Below are 14215 nucleotides of genomic sequence, written 5' to 3'. Positions count from 1 at the left end.
AGCAAAATATCAAAACATCAAAATCATATAAGTACAAATATGAACCTCAGAATACGTTATGCGTCCTTTTGTGCCTCATCAACTACATAGTGCAGGTTCTTTCTGTAACACATACTGGCCTTTAATATCCATTTAAAACTCTTGATGATTGTTGACGTTTTCGTGTAGTCATGTGATGCTGTAAGCTGGACTGTGATGCTTCAGACAGGGGATGGATGAGAGGAGTTCTTGTGGCAGTGAGGGGCTGTCCTTACCGGAGCGAAAGCGTTCATCCCGCGTGTTTGGCGTGCGGGTCTTGTTCTGTTTGGAGCCAGCCGGAGCAGCTTGGGACGATGCCTGAATTCTGTTCTCAATCTGAAGAGATGGATCTACTCCTGGAGGGAGAAAGATAGAGAGAGAGAGAGAGAGAGAGGGAGAGGGAGAGAGAGAGAGAGAGAGAGAGAGAGAAAGACAGAGAGAGGGAAAGAGAGAGAGAGAGAGGATTTATGTCGGTTTCTTACAGCGCAGTAAGAATCATGCTGACATTCTAAGGTGGGTCACTCAGAGTTCACACTGAAGAGTGCACGCACGCACACACACACACACACACACACACACACACACACACACACACACACACACACACACACACACACACAGACACACACACACACACACACACGCCAGTGATCAGAAATGTAAAGTATCCAACATGGCTGTGCAGTGGAACTAGAGCACTTCTGCTCTCGTTGACAGAGGAAGATCAATCAGAGAGCTCAGTTTCAAAGCTCACCGCCACCACACTCACACACACACACACACACACACACACACACACACACACACACACACACACCACTGCAGACCCCACAGGTGGCATGTGTGTCTAGGGACTGAGGAGGTCCCCACACCAGACCCCCATAGCAGGGGGACGGGACAAGCAGGGCCAAAAGCCATCCATCACTAGGAAGCTGGGTTTGAATGACATGGTGAAGGGGCCGCTCTGTCTCAGCAGGGGGGTGAAGTCCCTACTAAACACACAGTAGTATGCCTGGCCTGCGCCTCAGTCTCCCACTAGCTGAGGCCACCACGTAACTAGCATAACATTTGGCATTTTGGGTAGATCCCATAACAAGATATTTTCTACTTTGTTTATGGGTGATGTGTTTTGGACTGTATGAGGCAATATATCTTTCCTTGTCATCCGTCTTGCCACTGAATATTAACCTTCGGCAGAGTTCGGCATTTATGGGTGTGTAAGCAGGCTCACATCCATGACAGCTGACATTTGGGTTCCAAACCATGCTCAAAATGTCAGTTCTTGTCCAGTTTGTTTGTCTGTTTTGAAAAATGCTCTGTTCATCTCAAAGGTGATCCAGTGCAATTCAGAATGCAATGCAGCATCAGAAGTACGGACATCAAACAAATGCCGGCACAAGTTCAAAGGACCCGAGTTCCATTTTTAGGATAGGAAACCGAAACGCCTGGGAAAGTTGCTCTATATAGGCTTAATAGTTTAAACCCAGCCTCTGTGACACTCAAACGACCCAAAACGGGTGACGGCGAGTGGGAATGAAACCGTTAGAGGATAGAATAGTTAAAGGATAGAGAGAACTGATTTGTTTTATAAACTAGCAGAGTTGTACAAATCTGGCCAACAGATCCCTGGCTGTGAAAAACTCAAGAGCAGAACAGCAGTGGCATCAAGCTGTCAGACGCAGTGAGCAGAGAGGATGCATATGGTCTACTACAGGCTTTCTGGGGAGACATCACGTCGACTACAGCCTATATTCAGACCTAAAACCCAAAATGGCCAGTTTTAAAAACTGTGCCGCAGGCAGAACTTCTTATCAAGCAGGGCTGCATAATAACATGAGAATCCCAACTGTGCTTCGCAACCAACCTCAAATGAGGGTCCTCTTGACATCTCGAGACAACTCCCTGGCCTTCGGTGTTTCCAAAATAAGCAACAAACAAAGAAGAGAGAAAGAAAATCCTATTCTTCACCTTTTCCTGAGCAAACGTCTCTCATGATGACTCACAGCGCTGTGGTTATGCAAGTCATACTTCGTTTCCAAGCACTCTGTGGAATTTCACTTCTATGAACCTTCACCCATCAAAACGCAGGAAAAAAAACGAACAAAGTGGAACTATATATATGCTCTCTGAGACTGAATAACAGAGCAGGGAAAGAAACCTGTGGTGCCAGCCCCACACTTAGCTGGGCCACACTTAGGCTTCCTATCTGCTCAAACAACCCCGTGGAGCATTTCCTGTTTGTGTCAGGCATTTAGAAAGGAGCACTGAACAGCTTGGTCATCGGATCATGGGTAAAGAGCAACAATGTTTTTTGCCTTCCCGAAATGCCATCTTCTTTTGCGTTCCTGGAGCGTTCTTTCCGCCTCACAGGAGCCCAATCCCCCTTCTGGCTCCCTGAGAGCACTGGGGCCTGAGCCTCCGCCCTCTGGTCCTCCATGGAGCTCAGGACCTTCACAATCCACAGTCTGCAGGCACTGCACGCAATGAGCCTGATGTAGTTTGGTCTTTGAAATGCACTTTAATAACTCAGCAAATTGTACCCACATCGAGGCTGTGTACAGACTAGATCCAAAGACACACACAACTCTGCACCGAGACCATTTTGCAGTGTTCATTGTTCAATTAGGAGGGGTTTTCTCACGAAGACGCATGTATGACATATTTTGGCAGAGCGAAGTTTAACGTTGCCCATTGTATTAGGCAGAGATTAGATTAGGACCTTCATCTTGAAGGATGTCTTCCCCTTGGGAAATCGGCTCCTGGCCCCGAGGCTGCTGACCCCTCACTGGGCTGGAAGGCCCTCCTGGGCCCGGAGGATCGACTGGTTGCAACCAGTTCTGGAAGGCGCAGAGGACACTCCCAGTCTTGGTCAAAGCTAGCTCAATAAGTCACAGAGAATGGCTCGAGTGTCACGACCCCACAGCCAAACTGGACGCACACAACTTGGCTACGTTTCCCAGGACTGTGTCATCCTAGCAAACCAGCCTCACAAAGGACTGACAAAACAAAAGTTGTTAACACAGGGGCAACCTCTTTTAGTTGCCGGGTAGAAATGTCCTCTGACCAATCATAGCCTAACGTTCCACGGCCGAGAATCTAGTTGGTGGAATTCAAAGTATTTCAAAAGTTACAACATCTAGTCTACCTCTCTGGCTGAAAGCCATTCATCATCATGCTTTCTGTACTGAGCACAACAGCTCTTATACAACGGAGCACTAATGTCAAAGACAAAAGTGCAAAAAGAAGACAAATTAAATCTCCAGTACCTTCAGACATGAAAAATTCCATTCCCTTTAAATCTTTACCAAACAGGCTGAAACTGTTGGGGATGACTGATCTGCATGTTCTTGCAGATGGCTTAACTACTTAATGGTTTAATGTCCCCCGTTCGTGAGGCATATTATTATGGTGTCACATGGACAATCTGGAGCACGTAATTTGGCACCTTGTCTTTTGAGCGGTGGCCAGAAGAGTGATTTGTGGGCTCAGTGCAGTAGGGCCTGAGTAAGGCGAGCCTGAAACACGATCTGGCGTCCCTCGCATCCCCCCAGTGATTTCACATCTTTTTATGCCCTTTGGATCATCCGAGCAATGCTGACATCCCATTATATACGAGCCCAAAAAGACCCCGTCTGCCCTGTCCTGCCCTGCGTAATGTTAAGCACTATATATGAGGCTGCTTGCAGGGTTTACCCCTGGGGGTCCTGTTTCACCACAGCAGGCCCACTGGGGGTCTGGGAGTCGGTGCTGTGAGCCGAGCCCCTGAGCCAATCACAGCTTCCCCTGCAGCTTGGATCAATCTCAGCGAGGGGTCTCAGCTACAGGTTTACGGCTAAACTGTGAGGACATCCAAGCTCCGGGTAGATTAACTTTATAGAAACCTTTTCTTGAACAGAGTGTTTTGGTTCAAACTACCAAAAAACACAATATTAACAATACCAAGAATCACCAATTGATTCATCTGATCTGTGTGCTAAATCCATACCGTTGATGTCTCCAGCATTGCGATCACTGCAAACTGTAGTGCTGCTGGAGCAAAACAAAAGAAGAGGAGGCTCGACGGAACAGAGGAGGCCAATGTGGGGAAACGGGGGCCTGCCACAGCCAGAGAGCACAATGCAACCTTAATGACAGAGCCTGTCACAGTGCTGGGAAAGACATCACCGCCGCCGAGGCTTGCGGAGCCAGGGCCCCGGTCCTTTTCCAGAGCCCGCGGCCAAACCAAAAACACGGCGTGTGGAGAGAAGGGCAGACAGGGGCCACCACAAAAGCCTCATAAAATATTCATCCAGGGCCACTCTGGCTGGGACTAAAAATAAACACACAGATAAAGGCACATGCACACATAAACACATAAACACACACACACACACACACACACACACACACACACTTCCTGCTGTGGCAAGTGCTGGACCTAGGGGCCATGTGTTGCTGTTAAGAAGCAGCAGAACACACTGATGACACGAGCAGAGCCGAGAGTCAGGACAAGGCTGAGCCCTTCCCTAGAGACAGTTCTAGAACATCTCGTCAAGAGCCAAAGTGCCCCTCAAGCGGACCCACAGGAGACGCTAATTGTGATGCATTGAGTTCCTCTGTGAGGGCCCTCTTCCTCTGCTTTCCATTCAGTATTGATTGGCTGTTTATGGAAGCTATTTAAGAAAGAGGGCCGTTATAGGTACTGTAGGTCGTCTGTTCCCAGAGCTCTGAACACAACTGAAAACAACCACAGCCAACTGAAAGCCCACCTGCGCCTCGACTCGGCAATCAGACGACGCCATTTCAAAACAATGCTGGCCTTATTACACTCCTCTGGAGAATGGACAGACTGTTTGTCTCCCACAGAATAGGCTGGTGCGAGGAGCACTTAAAGAAGATGGAAAAAAACAAAAACACACACCCTGGGTTTATGCTTATCTTATTGTAGGTTGGAGCCAGAGGTTGGATGAGTATTCTGCCTTTTTATGGTGTGAGTACCTCACAACTCTCTAGACAGACTTACATTCTTAGAGTTGGTGCATGAGGATATCTGACAGGTCTACAGCCCTGGGGGGGGGTAACACTGAATTACAGCACAGGCAGGATTACAGAGACCTTAAGCCCACAGTACAGTCCATCCTACCCACCCCACCCTTCCCCTGACACCCCTCTAATACTTTCACATGGCTAGTCACGAGACATGCTGCTGTATGAAACAGACTTACGAGCAAGGAGTTGGATCTTACCTTGGATCTGTGGGATGTAGGGGGCCAGCAGCTTGCTGCGTTTCTTCTCATAGCCCTTCTGCGTAATGTCCCCTGCAGAGACAGAGAGGGAGGGGAGGAGAGGAGAGGTGAGTAAGGGGCAGGCTGTACCATGGCTGTGTCCGTCATCGCTCTCACCCGCGCCAGCCCTTTGTCCTGGGACTGCGTGGGGGTCAGTAGTCTGACTTCATAGCTCCGGGCAGTGTAGCATCTTTTCCCCCGTGACAAGAGACTTGCAGAAAGAGTCTGACAGAGAGCCAAAGAGAGAGAGAGAGAGAGGGGAAGGGATAGAGACGAGGAGTACACAAACACCCCCCTTGTGTTGCAGTGGGGCAGTGCACAGGATAAGGTCTTGGTCATGCTTGATCAAATCTTCAGATAAAAACGGATCTCTTCTTTTGGCCCGCATCCCTGAAAACTCCTGAGTAGTTTGAACTCTCTGGGAAGCCATTACCAGGCTCCCACACACCGGACTAATGAATCCCTCCCTCCAAGCTTCCATCTTAGCATCTCACCTCAAGGCGATACTGTGCAAGTGCTCTAGAAAAGCTGTCGAAAAACATCAGCACCCCTATCTCTTTGTCTGGTCCAACTACCCACCCTTCACACACCCTGTTTGTGTGGGAAGGGTGGGTAGTACACACACACTTAAAAGCAGAACACACTCAGGAGAACACACTCAGTCGGCTCAAAGCAAACAGCAATGACAAGCAAAAAAAACACACACACACACACACACACACACACACACACACACACAGGTACCTTGCCTGCTTTGGGTCCACACCTCTGAGACACACAAATCACACAGGCTTACAATTCAAGAAGATTTATAGACATGTCGAGGCAAATTTATAGACATCACTCAAGCAAAACATGGAGTAGAACCAAAAGCTAATACGTCAATCCCCTATGGATCTAAACAAAATGCACGTACGCACAAAGGCTTGGGCCCAAGACACAAGACTCCCTGGCCAAATCCCCAGCACACAGAGCAGAGAGAAAAGGGGAGAGAGGAGAGAGAAAAAGAGAAGAGAGGAGAGAGAGAAAAAGAGAAGAGAGGAGAGACTAGAGTAGCAGAGCAGATCTCGCCTCACGTGTCATGCCGAATTCTCCGACGATAACATAAACAGCCATTTAAAGGATCATTTTTGTGGCACACTCTGAAAACATATTTCTCTTCCCTCTCTGGGTTTCAGTGCATGGAAGGAAAAAGGGGGAAAAAAAATTGCTGACAGCAGTCAGAATTGCCTCAGCCCTCTCGGACACACTTAATTACAAGGCTGTCTGCGAGACGTATAATTTTATGAACTAATGGGGCCTGTTCAGGTTGTTCCACTATCGATACCGCAAGAACACAGGCATCATTCCTCCAGCCTGACACACTTTATTTTCTATGGACTGATCCAGCTTCAGATTTTTTTTTCTCCTTCAGAGGAACTCGGTAATGAAATCCTCCGTTTAGGTGCAGAATCGCTCCAGTCAGCCGAAATCTCTCTCTCTCTTTCTCTCTCTCCCCCGCTCTCTCTCTCTCTCTCTCTCTCTCTCTCTCAGCAGACGAATAACATCATCACCCGGACTGAAATAGCACCGTCTTCCTCCCCATCTGAAATCCCCAGCACTGAGCTGTTCTTTCCACAGGAGGAGGCTGGAGGAAGCGGCTGACCCCCTCAGAGCAGCGCAGCACTGGACCCAAGGACCTCCGGGGAGCCCCTCAGCAGCCTCACGGCGGGCCAAATGTCCTGCCCCAGTCGGGCCCATTCATCATGATGATGCCACACTGGTGCTGCCCGGCTCAGATGGACACGGGACGTGGCCTTATTGGACCAGTGCTACTAAAAATCCCATCTCTCCTCCTCAGGAAAATCTAAACTCAAAACACAAGGCCACTTCCCTTCCCCCAATCTGAAGAAATGAATGACCATAACAGATGTGTGAAACACACACACACACACACACACACACACACACACACACACACACACACACACACACACACACACACACAGTGCTGTTAAGCAGAATGGCATCCATCCCCACACCTCTCCTTGTGGACAGGGGTCTTTAAGAAGCCCTTGAGGTGGAAAGGAGGGTTCCAGTGAAGGGCTTCACTGGGGGCAAATTAGGTAAAAAAAAGGGGGGGTTGATGGGAGGGATTTCTCTGGATCTGTACAGCAGATGATGCTCTGGAGCACTGTGCACCGAGTTCAGAAGAGACCGAACCCAAAGGGGGCAGTGAAAGGATGTTTACACTCATCATCCCCACCCACTGCCCCCACACTGGTCGCACCGGCCCACCCCTGCAGCTCCCCAAAGACCCTCGCCGCGCTCCCAGACCTGAGGCCGGCGGGGAGGCCCTTTCTACTTCAAACAAAAGCCATATTGATCCTGGAGAGAAAGAGAGAGCGAGGGAGCCGGAGAGAGACAGAGGCCGCTGACTGACAACACTAAAGGGGAGAGGACGCCTTGCGACCAGCCTCCACACATTTCCCCCAACGCGGGGCTCCATTCTCTCCGCGCGGGCGCCTCCCCGAGAAGAAAAACCAAACAAAACAAAACCCTCACACAGGGCCGGCTGAGCTCAGCCTGGCGCTGGGAAAACACGCCACTCAAAACAGCTGGGCCACGCATTCTAGGGCAGCATCAAACACATTCCAGGAAGGAGAGAGAGAGAGAGAGAGAGAGAGAGAGAGGGAGGGAGAGAGAGAGAGAGAGAGAGAGATGCAGAAAGCCAACACACAGAGAAAGAACGACAGTAACAGTAATAGTAACAGTAAACACATCCATTCAAATGAAGGCCGAATGCTTTCAGTATGCCAAAACATCACTCATGAGATGAGTTCACCAAACACCATGCTACTTGGCTACTTGTCAGTGTGTGTGTGTCTGATGTGTGTGTGTGTGTGTGTGTGTGTGTGTGTGTGTGTGTGTGTGCGTGTGTGTATTTGTTTGTGTGTGTGTGTGTGTGTGTGTGTGTGATGGGTGATGTGTTTCAGTCACGCGCTTGTGATGTAGAGACAGTGCTGTGCAGTGCTGGTGTGTGGTGCGCTCCGCTCCGCGTGGGAAACAAGAGCGTGCTGGAGCAGGGGACAATGTAGCTCTGTAGACGATCTGGAGGAACGGGAGGAGCAGGAGTTGGAGTGGAGCAGGAGCAGGAGCAGGAGCAGGAGCAGGAGGAGGAAGAGGAGGAGGAGCAGGAGTAGGAGCAGGAACAGGAGCAGGAGGAGGAGCAGGAACAGGAACAGGAGCAGGAGCAGGAGGAGCAGGAGGAGCAGGAGGAGCAGGAGGAGGAGCAGGAGCAGGAGCAGGAGCAGGAGCAGGAGCAGGAGCAGGAGGAAGAGGAGGAGCAGGAGGGTGGAGCAGCAGGAGCAGGAGGAGCAGGAGCAGGAGCAGGAGGGGAAGGAGCAGGAGCAGCAGGAGGAGGAGGAGGAGGAGGAGGAGGAGGAGGAGCAGGAGCAGGAGCAGGAGCAGGAGCAGGAGCAGGAGCAGGAGCAGGAGGAGGAGCAGGAGGAGGAGGAGCAGGAGCAGGAGCAGGAGCAGGAGGAGCAGGAGGAGGATTAGGAGCAGGAGCAGGAGGAGGAGGAGCAGGAGGAGCAGGAGGAGGGGCAGGGGAAGGGCTGGCTGACCCCACGCAGGCTCAGACTGAGGAGGGGGGCGGGGGGGGAGAGAACAGTGCTCTCAGTGGAACACAGAGCTGGGGCAAACAATGGAGGGCTTTTCTCCTGCCCAGCATCGCCAGCCTCCTCCCTTTATCTTCCTCTGTCTCAATCTCTCCCTCTCTCTCTCTCTCTCTCAGCCAATGTATCTGTCTCTGTATCTCTCTCTCCCTCTCCCTCTCTCTCTCTCTCTCTCTGTCAATGTCTCTGTATCTCTCTCTCTCGCGTTCTCTCTCTCTTTCTCTCCCTCAGCTTAAACAATGATGTTTAGTTTTCAGAACAAGTAAACTGTTGTGTTACAAAAAGGATTGATGTACACAAATGTTGGCATTCCTTCAGTGAGTCTGAGTAAAATAGGTCCTCCAACCCTCAGGAATCAAGCCAGCACCATCCCTAATACCAGACAGTGGAAACAATACGAATCTCAACTTTTGCATTGCTCTTTGTTGCTAAAACACACACACACACACACACACACACACACACACACACACACACACATGCATACATATTTCTATTCAAGTTACTAAATGTATTTTTAATGGCACTAAATAACGTTTAAGAAATCCCTGTAGTCGCTTCAGGCTTTCCATAAGCCATGAAGAAAAAAACAGAAAAAAACCCTGAGAAATGCTAAGCAGGCGAGGGTGAGCGCAGCTGAGCTGTTTAACCCTGCCATCACCGCTTTAATAGAGAGCCTGAGACAGATCTGTCTGATGGGAGCTACAGGTCAATGAGCCAGCCTGTGTCAGGGGAATAAGAGTGTGTGTGTGTGTGGGGGGGGGGACTGGGGCAGGGTGGTTGCCCTCCATCCAAATTTCCACAATGACAATTAGAGGAGGGGGGCTGGGCTGATGGTGCCTGAGAGAGGCAGTGGTGTTTAAGCATTCCCCTTTTTCTCCCCTGCTACAGGAAATGAGGGGAGATGTTGCCTTTAATGAGTACAGAGAGGGGAAAATTCACCACCGGATTAGCACTAAGCACCTGAGGGGCAGTGGGGTGGGGATAGGGGTGGGGGAGAGGGGTAGGGGAGAGGGGCGGGGGAGTGGGGCGTAGGAGGGCAAGGGGACGCCTCCACGAGGTTCCCCTGGCACAAAATGGGTCCACGGGCACAAATGAGGTCCCAGACGAGTTCATAAGGATGCATCTCTTTCTTTCTTTTTTTGTCTCCCTCTATCCTCCATTCCTCTCCTCCATCGTCATATCCCACAGCGCTGGCTTTTTGTTCTCATCCTCCACCTCATGAATCCCCTTTTCATCACGCCCTCCTTCCATCTTCTCATGTCCTCACCTCCTCTCTGCTCCTCCTGCACCTCCTGTCCTCTGCGGTCGGTCGGTCGGAGGCAGACACCACTCTTCTCTTCTCTCATTCCACAGCCATGGTTTGACCTACATATTTGACCCCAGGATTCCTCCTTTCTTCCCCCCGGTGACAGCAGCGCTCGGAATCTAATTGGCAGGTAGCTGCTGCACTCAATCCAGACCCCCCCCCCCCCCCCCCCCCGCTGACAGCCTCAGTGGAGGCTAAAGAGCCTTCTCACTTTGCTTCGATCGCACCGAGATGACTGTAATTGATAGATGGCTATTGAACAGAGAGAGAGAGTGAGTGTGTGAGAGTTAAGCCAGTGTGTGTGTGTGTGTGTGTGAGAGAGAGAGAGAGAGAGATTGTGAGAGAAAGAAAGAAAGTGAGACCGAAAGACAAAAAGAAAGAGAGAAAGGAAGACAGAGAGTGAGTGGAAGAGCGATTCTTTCCCATCTGCAGAATTGGCGTAGATTTCCTCACGTCCCCAGAGTCCCTGCGCTGTCTCACAGGCTGAGGGCACTCCACTTTAGACTCCCCTCATTAGCTACTGGTGACGGCGCTGAAGAGTGAAGACTGAAGAGTGAAGAGTGAAGACTGAAGAGTGAAGAGGGTATGGAAACACCAACCAGACACCGCTAGTGAAGCTAAACCGCCTCCTTTAGGAGATACAAGCCAACTCGATCGCAGACACAAACAAAGAGACAGATTCTGAGAGAGAATACCGAGGCGCTAACCGACAGATTGGCCATATTACAAACTGAGGATGATCTTAGAGGGTGATTGAGGGTCATCGGCTCTAAAAACACTAGCGGCTGCCAATGCAAATCACACGGCTAAATCATCCACGGGGCTCATTCATTAAACATGACTGCTGAGGTATGTGTGCGCACCAGAACCACAGGGGCTTTGTGCCATCTACATAAAGGGCTAAACTGTGATTTACTCTTCTATTGTGAGATTGTGTTATTACACACACACACACCACACACACACACACACACACACACACAGAAACAGAAACAGAAACACACACACACACACACACACACACACAGAAACACATCTGTGAGTATGTCATCTTGGGCTACACCCCAGGTGCAGTTCTTCAGACAGGCTGTGTGTGTGTGTGTGTGTGTGTGTGTGTGTGTGTGTGTGTGTGTGTGTGTGTGTGTGTGTGTGTGTGTGTGTGTGTGTGTGTGTGCTGACAGACAAACACTCATACACACACACACACACACACACACACACACACACACGTCCTGGATGCATGCCCAGCAGCTCCCGGTGTTTCCATGTTCCCAGTTCCGCTCTGCCGCCTGCCCCCACCCGAGAATTTCAATCCCAATACCCCCACAACCAAGCCCCTTCCCAAACACACACACACACACACACACACACACACACACACACACACACAACCCCCATAGGATGAGAGGGAATGGCCCCTTCGATTGAGCAGCATTCAGGCTCAACTTGTCACAGTGGAACAAGGCAGCTCTTCATCTCTGCACTGCACGCCTGCTGTCACTTTGTTTGGCTGGGAGAGGAATAGAGTATGCATGTGTGTATGTGTGTGTGTGTGTGTGTGTGTGTGTGTGTGTGTGTGTGTGTGTGTGTGTGTGTGTGATAAAAGGACTGTTTTAGGCTGTAGGAATGGCCTCAGTATGCCTTGATTGGAGCTAGTGAGCCTATGCTGCAGCAGCAGGTTCACACCAGCTATAACAAAAGCCAGTGGTGTTAAGTGTGGCGAATATGAGGATTTATGACACTGTGAATGCCTGTCTGTGTGTGTGTGTGTGTGTGTGTGTGTGTGTGTGTGTGTGTGTGTGTGTGTGTGTGTGTGTGTGTGTGTGAGTGAATGAGGGTTTAATCACAGGCTCATTCCCGCAAGCCCAGCCCTGACAACAGCGTGGCGTTCATCATCGCACTCCGTTCCCACGGCGACAACCTCTGAGAGACCCCTCGCGCACACACACACACGCACGTGCACACACGCGCACGTGCACACACACACACGCACGTGCACACACACACACACACACACACACACACACACTTCCACCCGGCTCCTCACGTTCAGCTCCCTACTGGCATTTGGAGCCGTTTTCTCTCAGCCTTTCTCAGTCTCTCTCTTTCACTCGCTCTCTCTCGCTCTGCTAGATTAACACCTTCAGTCTGACAAAACATCTCTTACTGCCAAACTGTGTAAGCCTCACTACACACACACACACACGCAGACACACACACACTTCCCTTAGCTGTATCTCTGTGTGAGAGTAATGTGACCAATCCTCCAGACCGATAGAGTTAACACTGATCTGCCAGCACACACACAGCAGCCTCATGACGAGTAGAATGCCTTTAAACCCAAAAGCACTGCCAGTCGCTCTATTCTCCATTCTACCATGGGAGCTCAGACCTATACTCTTACTGCACTAGCCCCAACACACACACACACACACACACACACACACACACACACACACACACACACACACACACACACACACACACACGACCATCCCCTCCCCAAGCCAAAGAAACCTGTCCTCTATCAGACGTCCTCCCTCTGCCAAGCTGGCACGCTGTGCACTCGAGCAGGGACAGGGTCTGTCTCCTGTCATCGGCTGGGCCATGCCAGGGATAAACGCACCAGGGGGGACGGGGAGCGGGGGGGCGGAGGGGTAGGTGGGCAGCTGCCAGAGGAGACGTCAGGAGAGATGGTCAGAGAGAGAGAGAGAGAGAGAGAGAGAGAGAGAGAGAGAGAGAGAGAGAGAGAGAGAGAGAAAGAAAGAAAGAAAGAAAGAAAGAAAGAAAGAGAGAGGATGCCATCCTAGCCCACTGTACACACACACACACACACACACACACACAATCCAACTCCTGACAGATAAGAATTCCACACAGTCTTCTCTGCCTGCTATGTCTGAATCCATTTCTAATGCTTCCACACAACTAGCCATGAGCATAATTATGACAGTATGTCAGCAGACAAACAAATACAGCTCTTTCATTGTTTTCCTGAGAGGAGTGAGGCTTTTACATGCCACCCTCCATGATTCATGCTACAACAGTAACAACAGTGACAACAGCAACTATTGGTTCCACTTTTTCCCCACTCCATTTCTCACTACAAAACAGTCTGATACCAATGAGCAAGAAGGTTGACAGGTTTTCTGTCCAACCCAGTCAGTTCAGTTCAATAAGACTCCCGCAAGTTCAAACCCTGAGCACAAGGACAAAAGTATCTGTCTTACCTCACCATTGTGCTTCCTGACACCTCAGTACTCCGGGTGAAGGAGGAGAAGAAGACAGACAGACAGACAGAATGATGTGCTGAAGTTGTGAAGCTCTCCCAGCACTGAGCCCGGTCACACACGCCCTCTCTCTGAGCCCTCAAACACACACACGTACACACACACACACACACACACACACACACAGAGAGCCTCCCTTGCACCGCGACGTGCTTGTCGGCAGCTTTAGGCCCCTCCTAGAGACTACAGAGGAGAGGAGAGACACGGCCAAGCCACAGCCAGCCCAGTCAGCAGCAGCAGCAGCAGCAGCAGCAGCGGCCTCATCACAACGTCCAGAGAGAGACACAGACAGAGAGAGAGAGAGAGAGAGAGGGTGAGAGTGAGAGAGGGTGGGAGGGAGAGTGAGCCCTGGTTAGCCACAGACACGACACACAGGGGGGGGGGGGGTGAGGGGTGGAGAGGAGAGGAGGGAGGGGCTACACCAGTGGCAGTCTGGTGTTAGGGTGAGTGGAGAAGAGGAAAGCAGATGAGAGAAGAGAAGAGAAGAGAAGTTTGAGAGAGGAATGGAGAGGAGAGGATGAAAGAGAAGTGAAGATGAAGAGACGAGAAGGTAGAAGTGAAGAAGAAAGAAAAGGAGAAGAGGAAAGAGGAGAGGTAATGAGTGAGAAGCTGCAGCAGATCGGAGCTCTGACTGACTGACTGACTTACTGACGGACTGAGAGGCAGGCTGACTGCTAG

At 50.6% G+C, this 14215-nt stretch overlaps 1 protein-coding gene across 1 annotated transcript in view; it reads right to left on the bottom strand.

Moving 5' to 3' along the window:
• dip2a (disco-interacting protein 2 homolog A) overlaps positions 1-14215 on the bottom strand; it is a 100797-nt gene that overhangs the window by 36708 nt on the left and 49874 nt on the right. The window contains 2 exon segments of the mRNA XM_012837271.3: positions 255-374; positions 5244-5315. Coding sequence (XP_012692725.2) covers positions 255-374; positions 5244-5315 — 192 coding nt within the window.

Source organism: Clupea harengus, chromosome 2 (genome assembly GCF_900700415.2).
Source record: "Clupea harengus chromosome 2, Ch_v2.0.2, whole genome shotgun sequence".
Taxonomy (NCBI): domain Eukaryota; kingdom Metazoa; phylum Chordata; class Actinopteri; order Clupeiformes; family Clupeidae; genus Clupea; species Clupea harengus.
The sequence above is the reverse complement of the archived record's forward strand: the minus strand, read 5'-3'. Positions and strand labels throughout refer to the sequence as shown.